Genomic DNA, 19775 nt, shown 5'->3' with positions numbered 1-19775 from the left:
AGTATTAAAGAATTATTTGTGGGTATTATAGAATGATACGTGATATGACATGTCGGTAAAATTAGTAAAATGATAGATAGGTAAATATTATAAGATAAAAGATGTGATTTGTGATGTGTCAAGTTGTATTGTCAAATGACCGCGTCACATAAATTTTCTAACAGATCAAAAATCTTTCCTTTTCTATGAATTTGAATTGGAGTGGACAACGGTCAATCTCTACTGCTGCTTACATTGATATGTATCAACAAGGACATATATATATATATATATATATATATATGAGTGTTAATTACGCAATAAACTGATTCTTAGCAATCTTTGATGTTCGGCTAAAAATTATATGAAAGATTCCGCAAAAGAATGAAAGAAAAAGGCGACACAAATCTTTTTGTGTATCAGAGAGAAAGGAAAAAAAAAAGTGGAAGAATATAGCTCTTTGTTTTTGTTAATAAATTTTATACTTTAAAAGATTATTTGAATTTGCTAAAAATTCTTAATATCATTTCTTTTTTCAATTTTGTTTCAAACAAAACTGATTTAAACATTCAATTTTGACACCATCTTAATTATTTTAAAAAAGCATTTAAAGCTTATCACAAATTTTAATGTTATTTATTTAAAGAATAATTGAATGGGAGAAAAAAAATAATGTAATGACAGATGTTTGTAAAAAATAAGCATTAAAATTGTGCAAAATATGCATGTTAATAAAAAATATGTAAAAAATCCTTTATATTCTAAAATAGTTACAGCAACAAAAATATGCAATAATTTTAAACTGGAAATAAAATTTCAAGAGTAAATCTAATAATTGATTAAATGCAAGGATAATAACAAAAAAAAAAAAAAGAAAGAACAAATTCAATATGAAAGAAATTACACAAATTTGAAAGGTCCAACCATATGTATTAATTGCAATTCATGAATTATTCCATCAGTTACAAAGTATTTCATATTTCATTTCTTTCTTCCCATCTTCTTGCTCTATTTCTTTTCATCTTTTTGCTATCCATTACTAATGGTAATTCATTAACCTTTAACCTGTTGCACCAATTATAATTGCAACAACATAAATCTGCATATGTCTTTTCATTTGCCATAAAAGTTCCACATTTATGTGTCAAACCATATTTTGTCAAAATTTTACCATTCAAATTCTCAACCAGTGTCTGAAATTTATTTTGAAAAAAAAGTAGAAATAAGAAAAAAAAAAAAAAACTAAATATAATTTAGCAATAAATCAGCCCCAATAAGAATTTTTTTTTGTAGTTTTTTGATCTTTAATCTATAAAAAACCTGAATTTTTATTTCTTTAAAAATTTGGAAATTAAAAAAAAAAAAACTGTTCTAACACTTACTGAAGTTTTAAATCGAAGGTAAACAGCAAGAAAGAAAAAAAGAAAGAAAACTTATTATATATGCATAAATTTTTTACAGTATTATTATACCCTTCTTCCCTGCCGTATTTCATCTTTCTGTTTAATAATTTTATACTATAATCAATTATTTTAATTACTTTACAGTAACCACGCCGTTCACAACTACGTGCATGATTTTGCGTATCGGTTGGATCGAGTATCGGATAATCTTCCAAGAAAAAGCAATAATCACTATCATCACATTCTTCGTATTGTTGTTGAAAAAAACTTGAGTAACATAGCAGACTAATTGTTGATCCTATCATATCACCCACAAAAGCAACCTGTAATCCTTCCAATTTTTGCTTTTATTTTGAATACAAAAACAGTATGAAAAATAAATATTACATCTTTTTCATGCAAAAAAAAAAAAAAAATTGAACTTAACTCAGTTAGATCATTTACATCCTTCCTTTGGCAATAATTTTTAGAATTTATAAAGATTAAGTGCTACTTAAAAACCTGGAAAAAACTAACAATTAAAATTTTAAAACAATGAAACAAAGCAACCATTTTAACAAACAATCACAAGCTTGATACTTCCAATTTACCAGTCGATATGTGCATGTACATATAAATTGAATTAAAAAAATTAGCATATCAGAAAGAAATATTTGCATATTATCCAGTCAGGCCGAGGAAAACTGAATACTTTCATGCCACTCTTTGCAGATAGAAAAAAAAAGCAATTTCGTTGACACTCGACTTCAATGCCAGAATGTCTTCAGTATGCCATAATTTTGCTGCTATTTGAGATATCGATAGATTTCATTTACTTTCACAACCCTCCTTCCATACAAAGAAGAAAAACTTATATGAAATCATCTTCTTTTTCGTTAATTTAATCCATCAGTACTGTTTTTTTCCAGTTTTACATTATATTTAAGCACACCATTAAAACCCTTTCCAACGTTTCTTATTATTTACACTCTCTAGTGAATATGGCTGTCCTCCTTTACACTTGAAAAAAAAAAAAAAAAAAAAAAAGAAAAAAGACACAACGCGTAATATTTTTTAACTCATTACCAATGTTTAAAACATTTTCATAGCTCTGTTATAAACAATCCCCTATGTTTCAGCATGCTTATTTATCACTAATAATTTAAACGGAAACTTTTTCATCCTCTCAATTTCATAGCTATTTGTTCCATTCAGACCAACAAAAAAGGCAGCATGAGATCAACAATTAAGAGCAATTTCAAACTATACAACTGCAAATTGTGCATAAACAATATCTCTTATTTTGTAATAATCTTCACATGCGCAACCTTCCACGTGAAAGCGGCCGGCTTCATTACGTCGAATGCTTGCAATGTTGTTTATATATAATACACCAGAACTGAATTCCGCTCGAAAACCATTCGAAGCTAATAACTGTTTCATATCAGAAAGTTTTGGATCATTAACGAATACTGCCTAAAATGGAAATTTAATTTCACTTCTTCATCCATCTTACTAATTCAATAAATCATACCTTTCGGTATGACATGGCTCCATCCGAAAATTTCATATACGTATGTACTCCCCAAAAAAGTTTTCAATAGCCATCAATTTCTCATCTCGCTACTGACTAGGAAATAAACTGTCCAATTAATCATAAGTGCTAAAGTTTTTGAAAAATTTAGTATAATATTCCTCAAAAAAAAAAAAGTCAAGAAATCTTAAATCAAGTGAAACTAAGGCAAACCAAATGTTTCCCTCGTAAATCAGTAAATCTTAGATCAAAAGAAACCAATTGCCCTATTTTTATTATGTGTCTAATCAAAAATGTAAGAAAAATTGAAACAAACCTGATGCGGAGGAATATTAGCAGAAAGCATTGGTTCTAGACAAAATGTATCCGCAGCTGCAACCTTCAAATTGCTCAACCGTTTACCTTCGACTTGATCACTGTCATCTTGTTCCATTTCTTCTACTTCCTCTTCCTTATTTCCATTTGTTTCTAAATTCTCCTCAGCTGTATTTCGTGTCTGCCCTGGTGTTACCGTTTTCCTCCTTACTATTCGAGCATCTAACCAACTCAACTCGGCATCTTTCACCTGTATATGCAACATTAGAGGTTCCTACTAAATAAAAAATTGTCATGCTAAACTCATCACTCACTTTCTAACAGATAAAAAATTACATCTCCAACTAAACCGATCGCTGTTTCAAAATTGTGAAAAAGATTATTACTTAGCCACAAATCAAAATGAAACAATCAATTTACAGCAAAATATATGCACAAATTTAAAGTGTTAACCGTTTGGAAGATCAAGGATGACATAACGGCATCACTTAATGTTACTTGATAGATGTGTGATTCGATCGTTGCATCAACGATTTCGCCCAATCGCGGTGTGAATATTTTACCCTACAAAAAATAAATAAATTAGTTTTTATGAATATTGAATTATTAATTAGCAGTTGCTCATAAACATATACGAATCAAGTTACCATAATTCGAAATCAGAATAAAAGAAAAAAAATCACTAAACAAACAATTTAAGAAGGTAGTGTCCTACATATTAGCATATCGTTTTTGCATGACACGCAGCATTTAATAGTTAAGCACTTCTCGAAAGCCAAAAATGATGGCACTTAAATTTTGTAAGACTGACAGATTTTTTCCAACCAAAAAAGAAAAATTCAAAACAACATAAATTGCTTACTTGAACAATGCCATTTTGCTGAGCATATTGCGCAAGATGTCGAGTAGCTGCTGATGAACCATGAACAATTATTAGTTGCTTTGGTTTTATTTGTGATAGAATTTTTTTCGCCGATTCGCCATCGCTACGTCCTTCGAAATCAATGAAATCCACTTTGCAAAGCACCTGCAACATTAAAACATTAAAATTGCAAAATCCATACATCTTCCTTGAAAAAGAGAAGAATGTTATACTTGATGGATTTTCAAACCATCACAATGCAAAAGTGTAAAAATAACTTTATTTAAATTTATAGTTAGTTCCAGATAACTAACAATAAAGGAATGAGGAAAATGAAGAAATGCGGTACGAAAGTGAGAACAATTCAGAACGAATTACTACATACTGATCTGCAAGAAACAACTTTTTCTTTTCCAAAACATTGGCTCAGTAGTTTTTTTTTTTTTAAAAAAAAAAATAAACATGCCGCCTCTTTTGCAAACACTTAGTTTTACGCGTTATCGGTCACTCGCAAAAATCAAAGAATACTGCCAGTTTTAATCTTAGTATCTATTATTTTATTAATTATATATATAAAACCCCTGAAAATGAAACAAACGGACCAAATAAACCATTCGTCATCAACTATTAATTGATATCATACAACGAAACAGAGAAAAGTAATAAATGATGAGCACTACAATACTATGCAGAATTTAATCGAAAATGAAAATAAATAAAACTGAGTCTGCAAGACAAACAAACTAAGTTTCAGATTCTGTCTCAATGAAATATGAATTATCAAAATAGACTTACCTCCATTTTCATAATTTGACTGATACATTTTGATGGCCATTCCCGTTCCTCATAAAGCGGTACCACTTGTCCATCAAAAGTACTGTCAGTACCATCCTTATGTTCAGGTGGTATTTGTGGTACTACAGGTGTATCCACGATCATGTATTCCTCGGGGCGTATGATTTCACCATAGTCATCCCACTGAATAACAATCATTTTATTAGAGTAGGAACCATTCACAAACTATATAAATTCCCAGACGAATATCACCATGGATCACAAAAATCTTTTTTAGAATTGTAAAAATCAGAAATCTTATCAAACATAATAATTAAAAAAGAAATGCACAATTCTGACTTGATGAGAATCTTCCTAAGAAAAATTAAATGGAAAACAGACCCGAGTCTTCTCTTCAATATATGGAAACATAGGAAATGATTTTTTGCTTTGTTTAAAAAAGGATGATTTCTGTTGCTGTTCCCATTTCCACATTATATCGTGAGATCTCTGTTCTGCTATTTGAGCTGCTGACAGATCTGCTAAAACTGATCTTAGTGAATTTTCTCACTAAAAATTCATGAATCTTTTCAGAACATCAGCACGTCGAATTAAGTGAACAATACTGTAATTTGAGCTACTAAGTTAATGCAAATTATTATATTTTTGATTAATACTTCGCGATATAAAATTCCCTTTCCTGTAATTTCATTGCCAGATATATTTGCGATTGGTAATCAATAAAAAGTATAAAATTCATATGAAAACTGTGCAAAAATACTCTAATAAATGAATGAAACTCTTACTTATATCTACAAATCATGTCGAAATAGCTTAGCTAAATTGCATATAAGTTATCAAAAGAATGAAATTTCAAACCAGTTGTAGAAGTCGTCGTAGAAGCGCTAAACGATGACGCAATATTACGCTTCGAATTGGTCATTTTACCATTTAGTATGCCAGAAGTTGTAGCAGGAACAACCATGACGGCATCATCATCACTATCGTCAGATGAATCGGCTTGTTCCAGTCTAGCATTTCGTCGTGATGCTTCCAATCTAAAAAAAAATGCTAAAAGTATGTACAATTTAGAATGAAAATAACCGGTAATAAAATTAGGTAGCAGCATGTTTATGACAGTGATAAATCAACTTTGCAAGCATCAAACCAAAAGCCTCAAATGAGCACAAAAGACACCGACATATGCTAACTGATTATTATCGATTGATCGATGAAAGGATTTAATAACTAAAACGTTGCAATTATTAACTAATTTATAAATCTTCAAGCATTTTTACGCTTATTATAGTTTGTAATTTTGCAGATATTGAAAGATAAGAAGATTGTAACATCGTAATAGTTATGTGGCAACATTTTTGATAATTATTACCTAATTCGAGTTGCTTCACGTTCTTCCGCTCGCTTTTTGGCTCGATAATTTTCCAACTCAACACCGTCTAAACGGATTCTTCGTTTGACTTCTAAGGTTAAATTACGATTTATGGTACCGTTAGGATTTTCTGCTGCTTGTTCAGCCATTCGTATTAATCGCGCACCGAGGGTGCGATCGCCAGAACGTCCTGCAAATCACATACGCTTTCTGGCTGAAGATACTTCGCAATGTGATTTTAATCTTCTAGTAAATCCGTAAATATAGTCATCAGAACAACAATTTCGAAGGGTAAATTATGTTATTTTCCCCAAAATCAAAAAACCATACCAGTAACAATAACAGAATTTTTTATATCTGTACACCACTCTAAAAACAACTCTCTGGAAAAACCACTTTCCATATCCAATCCACTGACAAGTACTACCTAAAGTAAAAAAATTAGCATTTCAAAAAGCAAAAAAAAAAAATTAGAAAGGATGGATTTTGTCGAAAGGTTTTTAGATAAAAATATTTTGCTACAAAGAAGAATATTTTACATACATTTTATTTTACTATCAGCTTTTAAAACATTAGATAGACGCTGATAAACCATCAAAAAATTTAAATAAAGATGATTGTTTGAAAAAAGACAAAATAAAAGAAAAAAAAAAAAACGGAAACCTTTGGACTTCGTACTCGCATCAAATCTATGTGAGTGTGACAAAGCTGCACATGTCGAAATTGGAATGGATTGTAACGGCCAACTTCAAAGGACTTTAGGACCTTATCAGACATCCACTCCACTTGTGATTTCGCGAACTCAACCACCGACGAGGCAACATGGCTTAGCATAACCAAATTATATGTCATCAAACCAGCCTCCGCGCTTAAAATTTAGGAAGAATCATCAAGATCTAACCTGTAGTCTTTTCCTTTTACTTACAGTGGTTACAATAGCATCAAAAAAGACGCAAAATAGGACTGCAAATGAATCAAAACTAAGTTATAGTATGAACCACTAAAAACTTTCAAACATCTGACAACTAGGAAATACCCAGAATTATAAAAGAAACTTCAAAAAACTTACTTATGCCATAACTGATCAAGCAAATGCGCTATTTCCAATACTCTTCCTGCCGTATCGATTACAATCATCACATCACCACCATCTCTCACGGTACCCAGAAGTCTAGTTACCAACTGTTCATCCCGTTGCTTCCTACGTGGTTGATTGTACAGCGCGTTGAAACTATCGGTGATCAGTAGATTTGGTCTTCCAATACCTATGATTGACTAGTTATTTGAATCAGCACTCTGCAAAATATTTCTAACAAATACCTTCAAATGTGCAACCATTCAAATGCCGTTCCTTTCTATGATTAAAATCAACTGCATACACAATTTCTTCATCACCCATCTTTGTGATCCGCCATATTGCACCGCCAATCATATGTCCAGCAGGTAAAGGCGTTATTTGCAGACCATTATCGCCTTTCAATAAAATCTAAAAAAAGTCCTCATATTTTCTATTCCTACCCAACTTACAATTAAGCAGTTACCATTCTTCCTGCTCTTTTTTCTTATTTTTTTATATCTATAAAAAAAAAAAAAAAAAAATGTTGTGATAAAAATGACCAACGACAACACGGAGAAAAATGATTCGAACTCATAAATACAATAGTACTTTAAATGCGATTATATCTCGGCGACACAAACAGGAGAGTGTTATGCTTAAAACTTGCATGATGTTCGCGATATCAGTAAATACTCAGAATTACAAATAGATCGTTTTACTAACCGTCTGACTATATTTCACTTGTTGCACTCGTTCAAACGCTGCATCAATATCGTCCAAATTGAACAAGTTGAAATCTTCGACACTAGTATGGTTATTAACCCAATCATACAGAAACATTTGCCCCATCTTATATACAGGAACCTGACAAGTTTCAAATTATTTTAACAGAATTTAAAAACCTTATTATAAAAACACAGAATAAAAATAAGGTTTTATTATATAATGTTCGCGATATCAGTAAGTATTTAGAATTACATCACAAATTCGCAAAAGTAAGAGCTTACTTTCTACCAAAATATCACATAAAATAAAGTAGTTTTAAAAAGAATGTGTTATTAATTATGCAAAATTAAAAGTTTACTACATTTAGTATGCCTTTTTTTACTCAATTCCTTTCAACTACAAACTTCAAAAATCTTTTGAAACTGACATAACAGCTAATCACTAATTGACAATTTTCGCTGTTATAAATATTAACAATGGCTTAGAACATGATAAGTAAAATAATACTGCAACAGAAAATTAGATTTATAATTTTAAAAAGCTATTAAGGTCCATTAGTAAATTATATTGAAACTGACATAACGAAGGGTATTAACTTTGTTTTTGTTCTATGTAATTATAAAAAATTTGAAATATAAGTGGGTGCAAGTGAGAACAATAGATGTCGCTTCGGTCCCAAATTTAATCTACGAATGCCCAAATGTTAAAGAGAAGTTACCGAAAGCAAATTAATAATGATCTGAAGTACACTTACCGTTGCATAAATTGGACAATTTAGACCACATTTTCGGACAAGATAAGGTAAAGCACCGAGATGTGGTATATCAGCATATGATAATAATACGGCGTTAATAAGAGGAACGCGTCTCTTGACAGCCTCTATATATGCCATATCAAATCGTTCATCCCAACCACAGTCTAATAAAAAATAAACCTGATCAACCTGAAATAAGAAAATATTTAATAATTATCGGGGAAAAAGACAAAGAGAAAGAAAAATAAGATAATAATTTATCAGCTAGCATGAATGATAATAATTCTTGAGAAAAATATTAAAGAAATGTAGTTCTAAATTTCAAGTAGATGGATAGAATATTATTTGATACTGATTTTGATAATTCCTGTCACCGAAGTGTTATAGGAAGGTCATTTACATTACTGAGTCTTTTATAGACGAAAAGTCTGATGCATATAAAAAATTGCAGTTTTAAATCCTCTATCGATCACCAAGGATACAAAAAACAAGGGAAAAACATAAAGCTTTTGAGCATCAAAGTAATCTCAAAATGTTGCAAAGAATTTAGAATGGAAAGTACAAAGAATCTAGAATTTAGAATGAAAATGTATACTAAACTTATATACCTCAACAAATTCGGTAATTATAATTAATATTGTGTTGATAGTATTAAAAGCGAAACAACTACTTTCCCCATTCGTTTTTTCTTTCAGATTTGATTAAATAGCATACTTGTAAAAGGTAGCATAATGGTCCATCATCTTGCACACCTGATAAAGCCTCTAATTTGATTATTGACGTCATTGAACCTATGGAAATTTTCATCCATTAAATTAAATTAAAACGATATGATATGAAAAACGCAAGTATTTGACGCATAAAACGACATAACCTATTCATTATATACGAAATTCCCACTCTTTATTTAATTTAAAAGGCATCATATAAACATATGTATATCTAAAATATTATTTGCATAGAAAAAAATCAAAAGTAATAAATCAATTTCGACAATCTCTGCGACAGTATCACCAAGGAATATATTTCATCACGTACCGCATTAAAAATGGCATTTTATGAAGGAGGAATCAAAACAGCTTAGAAGTATAGAACTTTATAGCAATAACTTAAAGAACGAAAGTAAGGAAATTGGAAATTGAGACGATCGAAATAATACAACAAATCAACGAATAACGCACTTAGATGAAATATGTAAAAGAACTGGCAAATGATATCATTTGCCGATGACCACTTTGCAGGAAATGTTAAGAGATATTACGAACAGATTATACCATAAAAATTGTAATTGTCATAGGTAATTATAGATTTCCACTTATTCATTGAAATCCTAGTTATGTTACAAACCGTACGTATCATCGTCACCTAACTACCATGTGTTATGCCTGTCCGTGAATAATAGTATGGGACGAGGTTCCATGTAATGTAATAGATCGAGAAGTTCCCTTAGAATGTTGTGGCATCATGGATTCAGAATGGTAATATAGGAGTCTGGAATTGGATAACTTCGATACTCGGTTGTCATATTGAATAGTAGACATATATTTAATGTTTTTTAATAAAATATTTTCATAATATGAACGTATGTTTGCTTACAGAATGACTCGCCATGGTAAAAATGCTACGGCATCAGCGGTATATTCATATTCGGAAAGACGAAAAGATGCTAAAGAATCCGGTTATGGTACTTTGCATCAAAGATTAGGTGCTGATTCAGTTAAAGAATTTGATTGCTGTTCGATTACTTTGCAACCTTGCCGGTAAGGCCTTTCTTCAAAACATACAGGCGAAATTTTTGATTTCCTGATTTACTGGATTTTGCGGAATACTCCATTGTCATTTGTCACAAAGTCATTTATCCGCAAATCCCGAGTAAGTGATGTGGGCCACCTATTTGGGATTTTATATCCATTTCCGTTAAAAATTTTCTGTTTATTTAATATATGACTCTTCCAGATTTTAGTGAGATGCTTCTGAAACAAAAGTATCTCATTCCCAGGCACCAATCACACTTTCCTAACTTGTGGTAGAATCAGTTATGTTTATTATATTCTAAATATCAAACTGATCTTATCAGTTAGATTCTGACATGTTCAATATGCTGTTGTCGAGACAAACTTTTCTATTTTTAATCTTCTTCATCGATTTGGTAGAATCATTTAAATAGGCGTGGATGCATAGGGCGTAGATATATTCATCGTTTATCATTTATTATAATAATAGATATGTTCATCACTTATTATTATATTCGTCATAATGGAATAATAGATCTGGATATGTTCATACTATTTATAGGGATCCGGTAATATCACCATATGGATATGTATTCGATAAGGAAGCCGTATTGGAATATTATTTAGAGCAGAAGAAGGAAAATGCGCGAAAATTGAAGGAATGGGAGAAACAGTGTAAAAAAGAAGAGGAAGAAGCAGAAAGGGTATATTTTCTTTTCACAGTGTTACCTGAAGCTCTCTTGGTTAAAATAAGCGTTATGATTTACAGGAAAAACATCTAGATGAAGAGCTGAAACTGAAGAAATTCAGAGAGGTTGAAGGTACGCCAGCACATCCAGGAATAAGACGGGATGTAGACGGCGATTGGCCTACCACTTCTGCTGGTGCTACCCCTTCTGGATCTAAAGTATGTTTTACGAATGCTTCGATTATGTTTAATGCCTTTTTACATATGGTACTCGTAAATTTTTTGAGAAATTTCAGACTAACAAACGCAAAATACTTGACAGTGATCGATCTAATGTTAAACGATTGAAAGAGGATGATATTTCAAATGTAGCGGGCGAAAAGGCAAAAGAATATCCAAGTTTTTGGATTCCACAGTTAAATCCGACTGTTGAAGTCAAAATTGAAAAGCCGGTAAGCTTTATTTTACAGTACAAGTAAGAGAAAGGATATTAACAAAAGAGCAAAGTTACTTCATTAGTTGTAGAAGATATCACGCAATCGTAAGGAAAAAATACAGAAAACTAAGACAGGATTGCAATGAATGCTTTATTTTTGGTATGCTATATGATACTGTTCTTAATGCATTGAAATAGTATCGGAAGAAGATATGGATTATATTAGGTTTGGCGGTTGGTTAGAAAGAGATTACCCTAGCCATGTAAAGTTGCTTTCCAGGAGCAGCGTGTTTTTTGTCCTCTCTCTGGCAAACCTCTAAAAATCAAGGAATTGATGCCGGTAAAATTCACTGTAATGCCTGATGATAATGGGAATAAGAGTTTGATGTCTCGGAAGGTGCGGTATATGTGCCCTGTAACGCATGATGCACTCACTAATACAACCCGATGCGCATATTTGAAAACAAGGTGATTATCAAAATATCGGTAGCTGTTTAATGTACAATGTACATGCCTGGTTGTATAAAGTTGCAGTTCATACAATTTTAAAACGCTAGAATTTTTTTTCGCTATATCTTATAGATACGAATTTGCCGTGTTGGATCGGCAGAAGAAAATTTTGCATGTGAAGATTTTCGTAAATTATTCTTTTTTTCTTTTATCTTGAAATATCATAGTTGTTCGGTGTTCTTTTAAAATGATCTATGTTAAAGAAAGTGCTTTATTGCAGCCAAAGTGTTGTTACGATGGATTGCGTCGAGAAAATAATTAGAAAAGATATGATAGATCCACTGAATGGAAAACCAATAAAGAATAATGATATAATTGAATTACAAAGAGGTGGTACAGGTAGGGAATTCTTTAATTGCCATTTGCATACGAATTAAAATTCATATCCGTAGAAGATGAATATTTTGAGTGAACAGGTGGAACTACTGAATGATATTTGAGAAGGGAAATATTTAATATAGAATAAGAAAAGTTGTGAACCAATAAGTCATCTAAAACACGAAGATCTACAATAATATCACTAATGCCAACAGTATAGGGAGTGATGCACCAAGGCTTTTGGAGAGGAAACGCTGAAGAGAAGTAATCTTAGTCTAATATAGCGTAAAGAAGCTCTACTTGATTTTAATATGCAGACTTTTGAAAATTTTTTATTTTTAGGATTTGCTTCAACCAATGAAGTGGAAGCTAAGTTGGTACGACCTCAATTGGAATTGCAATGATGCTAATTTTGTTAGTCTTGTTAGATAATAATGTTGACGTGCTGAAGCATTAAGATCCATATGATTTCCTTTTCCGTCTGATAGATCCATAAGAAATTGTATCATTTGTGCGATTAGAATGAAGTTTCATGGCCTTCTAATTCGTTTGTAATGCAAAAATCAGAAAGACAATATAATATTTTTTCTTCATTTTTAATAATATTATATATTTGATTTTAATCTTTCTCACTTCTCTATCTCAGAGAAGCAATAGTGTATGCTAATTACATTATATGTGTTTAATTCTATTTTTCTACTTTTTTTGTACTTTTTTTTTCTTATTTTTAATTTTATTCATGGTTTTATTTGTAGTTCACTGCTTGTGGTCGATAAAAGGTTTCGATTTTAGAAAAGCAGCATTGTTTTTTGCAAGTTTATGTTCTTAATGAATAACTCAATGACAAAGTTTCAATGTTTTAATTAACAAATATATTTCCAGTATTTAACCAGTGACGGTGTATTCGTCATTGGAAAGTTAATTTTGAGGGACTGAGAAGGAATTTTTATTCAGAATCTCTTCTAACAATAATAAAATCCAGGATTGTTTTTTCTTATTTTGGTTTCTGATTTGAAGTAATTTCAATAGATCGAAATGAATAAATTGAGTGAAAAGCGATTTTCAGCTGTAGGTTTAGAAACCTCCAAGAATGAATAGCTCAGATAATGGCGTCTTCGTTATGACAAGATTTTTGAGGAAAGTAATATTCACAGTAAATAATTGCTAAGTACTTTTAATTAGTAATCTGATTTTCAAGATGGCAGAGGTTATGCAAAATAACGATGGATTCAAAAGACCTACGATGCCTCTGGCTGTTGTTGGTAAGTTTTGCTTTCATTCAATTTGTTTTTCATGTCATGGTTTTGAATTTGATGTGAATTGATATAGTGATTGTTATTGCTGTGTGCTCTTCCCTTTCATATGAATGAGAAAAGCTGTGATTATAAAGCTAACAAATTTGAGCGGATTTAAGGACCGAAAAGACCGCGACTGGAGGTTATTTCTAGTGGACGACCACAATCCATCCCACGTACGTCACATTTAATGGCTCCCATAATGCTACTTAGCGGACACGATGGGGAAATTTATACGGCTAAGTTCAGCCCAGATGGCAGCTGTTTAGCATCCGCTGGTTTTGACATGACTGTTTGTAAGTTTTCTGTATTTTTTATTAAATTTTTGTGCTTATTTTGGTGTCATTTCCAACTAACAATATAAAGACTTCTTAATTAATATCTTCGATATATCGTCTTATTGGAATCTTTTAATAAAATCATTGCTGATTTTCTTTTTCTTAGATTTTAAAAAACAAAAATTCATGCTTCGAACTTTTAGGTTTAGGAAAATTTGATCCTTTCTTTTTTCATGTTTTATTTTTTGATTTCAGTTTTGTGGAACGTGTATGGAGAATGCGAAAATTTCTCTACTTTAAAAGGACATGCAGGAGCAATTATGGACCTTCATTTTAGTACTGACGCTAGGTGAGAAATATCTTTTTGTAAAGATGCTGAAAGTAGGTAAAAGGAAGAAAAAAATTTTTTAACAAAGCTTTAAAAAGATATATCTGAAATCATCTATTATGTTTTATTTTCTATTTTCTTTTTCTTATCGTTTATCGAAATCATCGATCAAGAAAGCTATGTAAAATTTTCATTATATTTCCTAGTTTCCTCTTCTTTTATCTATTTTTCATATCATGTGTTTTTCTTTTTTTTTCAGTTACCTGTTTACGGCATCAACAGATAAGACAGTACGCATTTGGGATATGGATACAGGAACATGTATAAGGAAATTTAGATCTCACAAGGATATTGTAAACAGTTGCCATCCTGCACGACGAGGACCACAGCTTATTGCCAGTGGTTCTGATGATTGTACTATACTTGTAAGTTTTGCTGTAAACATTAAGTAATTTCTTCAAAAAAGGAAAGAAAAAAAAAAGTATGTGAAATGAGGTCAGTATTTCGGGAATGTTTATGTTTGTCTTTTAAAAGGCGAAAGATAAAAATAATCCATCCATATATTTTTTTTCATTGTTCTTTATTTTCCGTGAGCTAATGGAGTGCGTTTTTCAGATTCATGATATACGCAGGCGAGATCCAGTAACTACTTTGCAAAATGCCTACCAAATTACAGCTGTAACTTTCAATGACACAGCTGAGCAGGTTATTGGTGGAGGAATCGATAATGACATTAAGGTAATTTTACGGATGGCTGAAGTTTTCAAAAAGATTATAACAAATAGTCGTTTTTTTTCTTTGAGTGGATTTGGTAAATTATCCAACAACTTTGCTTGATTTTAGGTGTGGGATCTACGACGAAATGAACTTGCGTATGTAATGCGAGGTCATACTGATACAATTACTGGTTTATCGTTGAGTCCAGAAGGAACACATGTTCTCTCCAATGCAATGGACTGCAGTTGTAATTTGTTTTGCTACTTCTTTCTTTTTACCGATGTTTTCTTTATTGTGTAGTCAGAATCTTCAATCTTGAGGACATCTGAAAAGGTTGTCTGTGTTCCTAATGGTTATCTGATAAATAAACAGATATATATATATATATATATATATTTATCTATCAAGACATTATCGAAGCACTGATATATTTGCCAAAGGGAAATCGGTGGAGTTAGAGTAAGTTGCAATTATTTCAGCAAAAATCTGGGATATCAGACCATTTGCACCCGAACAACGATGTGTTAAATCGTTTGCGGGACATCAGCATAATTTTGAAAAGGTTTATTCTTTTAGTACTATAAGGGTTTTGTGCTTGTTTCATAACATGAAGCGATTTTACAGTAAGCTGTATTTGTTAGATTAAAGTATCAGTGAACAATATACGTTGTACTCATTCTAGTTTTTTTTTTTTCTTTTTCATTTCTTTTTTGAATTCTGGAGAAGATAGATCTATAAAATTTGCAACTTTCACTTGCAGAATCTGTTGAAGTGCGCCTGGTCACCTGATAATCATCGTATCAGCTGTGGTTCCAGTGATCGTTATCTTTATGTTTGGGATGTTTCTTCGCGACGAGTGCTTTACAAATTGCCTGGTCATCAAGGGTCGGTTAATGCAACTGATTTTCATCCAAAGGAGCCAATATGTAAGCATTTTTCGCCAACATATGCATTGCTTCTCAAATTCCGTTCTGCAGTTCTGAATTTGCAAATTTCTCAAGCTATTTTAGTAGTTTTGAGTGTACATTTTATTGATAACTTGTACATTTCAAAACTTCTTATTTTATTAATATGATTTCGAAATATGAAGCTATAAGTCCAGTGCCATATTGTATACTGATGGAACTAGGTTTTTGAATGCAAATTTGGTTTTATCTGGACCCTTATAATTTCAGTGTTGTCAGCAGGAAGTGATAAAAAAATATATCTCGGAGAGATTGATAACCAGTGATCTCAGCATTACACGACTGTCGTTTTTTCTGTTGTTGTTTTTGTAAACTTGATAAGGTTTATTTCCGTAAATTCGTTGTATTTATTAGAAATTGCTTTACTGGAACCTCTTGGATTATTTATGGCTAAATATGACTGACTTTTTTGAATTCTGATATTGTTGACTGAGCAATGTTGCTTTCATGTAATAGTAAGCGTTGATCTTTTCCCATTCACCATCTGCAGTTCTTAGTATTGAAAAGTTTTTATAAACAACTGCATTGCATTCAAAAGTTATGTGCAAAAAACTTCTTTCTAAATAAAACTTTAGTATTTGTTAAAGACGACTAAAACATATTGTACAATTTCTATGGTATATTTGCTAAGACAATTTGTTATGGAATGTAGAAATGTCAGTTTTTTTTTTTTTTTTTGAGTTGCTGGTATGCAGAAATTGACATTTAGAAGTATATCTACTGAGATGAAGTAAATGAAATAACTTTAAAAAGTTTAAAATAAAAAGAAAAAATCCTATAGAGTTTTGACTTATACAGTATGTTGATGCAAATATCTGATGATATGTAAATTTTATTCCGATTAAAATTTAATCTATAATATGTATTGTGGTCATTACATTTAATTTAAAAAGACTACCAGTTAGGAAGTGTCTCTAACTATATTTTTCTTGTCCATTATTTATAAGCAAGTGATGAATAGAGGGTCATCGATTCACTTGTATCATCGATTCATTCTAGGACAGTATGAGTAGAAATGCTGGTATCCTTAAGCAGAATGCAAAAGTATTCATTTCACGATCACAAAATATCTTCGAAAATTTAGCGTTTGAGGAATGGCTGTTGCGGAATCATAAAGCAGATGGGCAGAGTGAATCGATGTTGATTTGGAGGTATATTTTGTTATAAGAAGTATTTAATGAAATTTCAAAAGATGAATTAGGAACAAAGTGGATTTTATCTAATTAAAACTAATGGTTTTGGTGGTTTTGTATTTTGTAGCCAGATAAAGGAGCCAAATTATCATGAGGCAAATTAGCATGCTTTTTTGGTTTTTACTTTCTTGGGCTTCAGTTATTTGGACTTGGAATTTAACTTCATCCTTGTTAGTTTATTCTTATATTTGCTATATTGGGTGATGTTCAATCGGAGATTGACTACTTCTTGCTCTAAACTATTCTTAAATACATGTATCATCGCAAAAAATGAGAATTCACGTGAATTTTTAGCAACAAGCCTGCAGTAGTTATTGGACGACATCAGAATCCATGGCTAGAAGCGGATTTAAACTGCTTAAAATCTAACAATATCGAATTAGCTAGACGTCACAGTGGTGGTGGAGCTGTCTACCACGACTTGGGTTAGATGTTCAAAATTAGCATTAATGCTTGAAAAATTAATTACACTTTATCTACTTTTCATATTCGTCCGGTATCATTTACATGTTACGTAGTTTTCAGGTAACCTTAACATATCCATATTAACATCGTATCAAAGGCATAACAGAAAGAGAAATTTATATGTGATAGCTGAAGCACTCAGTCAAGAATTTAATATCAAAGTACTTTTCCTTTCTTTCTTTTCGAAGATATTGGTAAATGAGAGAAATTACGGATTTATAACAAGGATTGAGGCAAAGTTCAATTAAAAATGGAAGACGAGCTCAGTTTTTTGAAATTCCAAGCTGATGAGTTGTTATGAGCTTCACTTTTTTAGTGATTATTTTGTTCTCGTTATGCTGTATTTTGAATTTGAAATATGAACAGGTAGAGCCGAATGATCGCGATGATCTATGGCTACAACCAGGCCAACGAAAAATCTCAGGAACAGCGGCACGAATTGTTCGGCAAGTAGCATATCACCATTTGACGTTGCTTGTAAATGTTGATGTTGCTATTCTTAAACGTTCTTTATCGTCTCCTTTTCGTGTATGTTTGCTTTTTTTTTAAAAAAAAAAAGCTTGAAATATTAACCGAAATTTCTGTTTCGTATGAATTTCAATTTCAATACTTCACGATTCATGAACATCAGTGAATGCATTTGTATGCAATAATTTCTGTGAGATCTTTATAGAAGTTGAAGTCTTGTGTTATAAAAATTTACAAAAAAAATGAAAATAATATTGTTTAAGGAAATAATGTTAACAAGTGCTACTCGAAGTGTGCAAGCACCAGCAGTCGGTTATTTAGCGCAAGAAATTCCTGGTATTACAGTTGAGAAAGTGCAGGATGTCGTTATCGAATCATTTAAGAAACAGTATTTGGTGAGACACATGTTTTATAATTGCATGCAGGGACATTTCTAACATTTTCGCAGGAATCAGTTTGTGCAGTCCCAATTCTATTTCGGAACGAAATTTATCATTCCAGCATACCGAAGTGGCTACGATTTCAAATGTAACAGATGAGGAACAGTTTCCGGGTGTATTAGAATATGAAGATGAGTTACGAAACTGGGAATGGATTTACGGAAGAACACCACAATTTATTTTACCACTTTACAGTGACCGAATAAGGGTCGAACATGGTATAATCACCGAAAGTTTGGAAAATCAAAAATTAGTTGGCAGCCGATTACCGCACGACGTAATACAGACCTATTTAGGTTTCACCGTTAAACCTATTCCTGGGATTGACACTACCAAATATCTGGCTGAAATGAAAGCTTATTTACGTGAAATTCCGAAAGGTTATGACCCGAAACTTGTCGCCCTAAATGCTACCATAATTGCTGCTCTTTTTGGTGCTTTAATCTATCCTCTTTATGCTTATTTGATTGGTGATAATATTGTAACTGAAAAGAAACAAACTGTTTAAAAAAGTTTGTTTCATTTATATGCTATTTACGGATGTGTTTTCCATTCCGGAGACACTGTATGTTTCATTCAAAATGTACTCGAAATTTGCCTAGAAGGGAATTGTGCAAGTAATCATAAAAAACTTGAACGTTTTCTAAAAAATGCTGAATTTGTAAAGATATATATATATATTAAGACATATAAAATCATATATTAGAACAAATATAATAGACAGACAAACAGACAACAATAAATTTATATCAAAAGCATCCGTCTAAGACATTTCCACAACTCATTCAAAACTTAGATTCAGGAAGCTCAATGGATATTTAAAACTCAGGTAGCATATTAAGTTCGGCCAAATGTCAACGTTAATAATCCCATCAGTACTATTTCAATAAGTTTATTAATATTGTGCAACTTCATAAAATTTAGGTCATAATTCTTTATTTCCCCTATTTTATACTTATTGTTATCCCATCCTCCCTCTACTATTATTTTTATGAACACCTGTAAAATCGTAATGTTTTTAAAAAATTCAACAAAGTTTGTCGAAGATTTTCCTCATGAACAGAAATGCCTTACAAGTTACACCGTCAGTCTGATGTACCATAATAAATGAGATATAGAAAAAAAAACAACATACTAAGCAATATATGAATAAGAGAATGGAATTCAA

The 19775-nt window shown here is 31.5% G+C and overlaps 5 protein-coding genes across 5 annotated transcripts; 3 read left to right on the top strand and 2 right to left on the bottom strand.

Moving 5' to 3' along the window:
* Window positions 1–953: 953 nt before the first annotated feature.
* Window positions 954–1687, bottom strand: Bm1083 (Uncharacterized protein; the record flags this gene model as incomplete). Its single annotated transcript, XM_001895504.2, has 2 exons — window positions 954–1172; window positions 1520–1687. The coding sequence occupies 2 exons, from the start codon at window positions 1685–1687 to the stop codon at window positions 954–956; spliced, it is 387 nt and encodes a 128-aa protein (XP_001895539.2).
* Window positions 1688–2624: 937 nt separating this feature from the next.
* Bma-cpsf-2 (cleavage and polyadenylation specificity factor, putative) lies at window positions 2625–9559 on the bottom strand (the record flags this gene model as incomplete). Its single annotated transcript, XM_001895505.1, has 15 exons — window positions 2625–2837; window positions 3212–3460; window positions 3664–3774; window positions 4073–4237; window positions 4868–5050; window positions 5249–5388; window positions 5726–5904; window positions 6237–6426; window positions 6567–6663; window positions 6900–7104; window positions 7306–7501; window positions 7557–7722; window positions 8017–8157; window positions 8774–8962; window positions 9488–9559. The coding sequence occupies 15 exons, from the start codon at window positions 9557–9559 to the stop codon at window positions 2625–2627; spliced, it is 2496 nt and encodes an 831-aa protein (XP_001895540.1).
* An 813-nt stretch (window positions 9560–10372) lies between these two features.
* Bm5231 (CG6179-PA, putative) lies at window positions 10373–12862 on the top strand (the record flags this gene model as incomplete). The annotated part of the gene is made up of 7 exons (XM_001895506.1): window positions 10373–10533; window positions 11069–11210; window positions 11276–11413; window positions 11491–11646; window positions 11911–12098; window positions 12361–12479; window positions 12801–12862. The coding sequence occupies 7 exons, from the start codon at window positions 10373–10375 to the stop codon at window positions 12860–12862; spliced, it is 966 nt and encodes a 321-aa protein (XP_001895541.1).
* Window positions 12863–13656: 794 nt separating this feature from the next.
* Bm3208 (Biotin/lipoate A/B protein ligase family protein) lies at window positions 13657–16307 on the top strand (the record flags this gene model as incomplete). Its single annotated transcript, XM_001895507.1, has 9 exons — window positions 13657–13720; window positions 13873–14049; window positions 14287–14380; window positions 14619–14784; window positions 14975–15097; window positions 15203–15323; window positions 15556–15638; window positions 15837–16002; window positions 16252–16307. The coding sequence occupies 9 exons, from the start codon at window positions 13657–13659 to the stop codon at window positions 16305–16307; spliced, it is 1050 nt and encodes a 349-aa protein (XP_001895542.1).
* A 739-nt stretch (window positions 16308–17046) lies between these two features.
* Bm2778 (lipoate-protein ligase, mitochondrial precursor, putative) lies at window positions 17047–19115 on the top strand (the record flags this gene model as incomplete). Its single annotated transcript, XM_001895508.1, has 6 exons — window positions 17047–17192; window positions 17529–17659; window positions 17760–17860; window positions 18066–18227; window positions 18431–18562; window positions 18669–19115. 6 exons carry the CDS (start codon window positions 17047–17049, stop codon window positions 19113–19115), a joined length of 1119 nt encoding a protein of 372 aa, XP_001895543.1.
* Window positions 19116–19775: the final 660 nt, after the last annotated feature.

This window comes from Brugia malayi, assembly GCF_000002995.4.
Source record: "Brugia malayi strain FR3 genome assembly, contig: Bm_v4_ChrX_scaffold_001, whole genome shotgun sequence".
NCBI lineage: Eukaryota > Metazoa > Nematoda > Chromadorea > Rhabditida > Onchocercidae > Brugia > Brugia malayi.
Note: the sequence above shows the minus strand (reverse complement) of the source record. Positions and strands in the feature narration are given on the sequence as shown.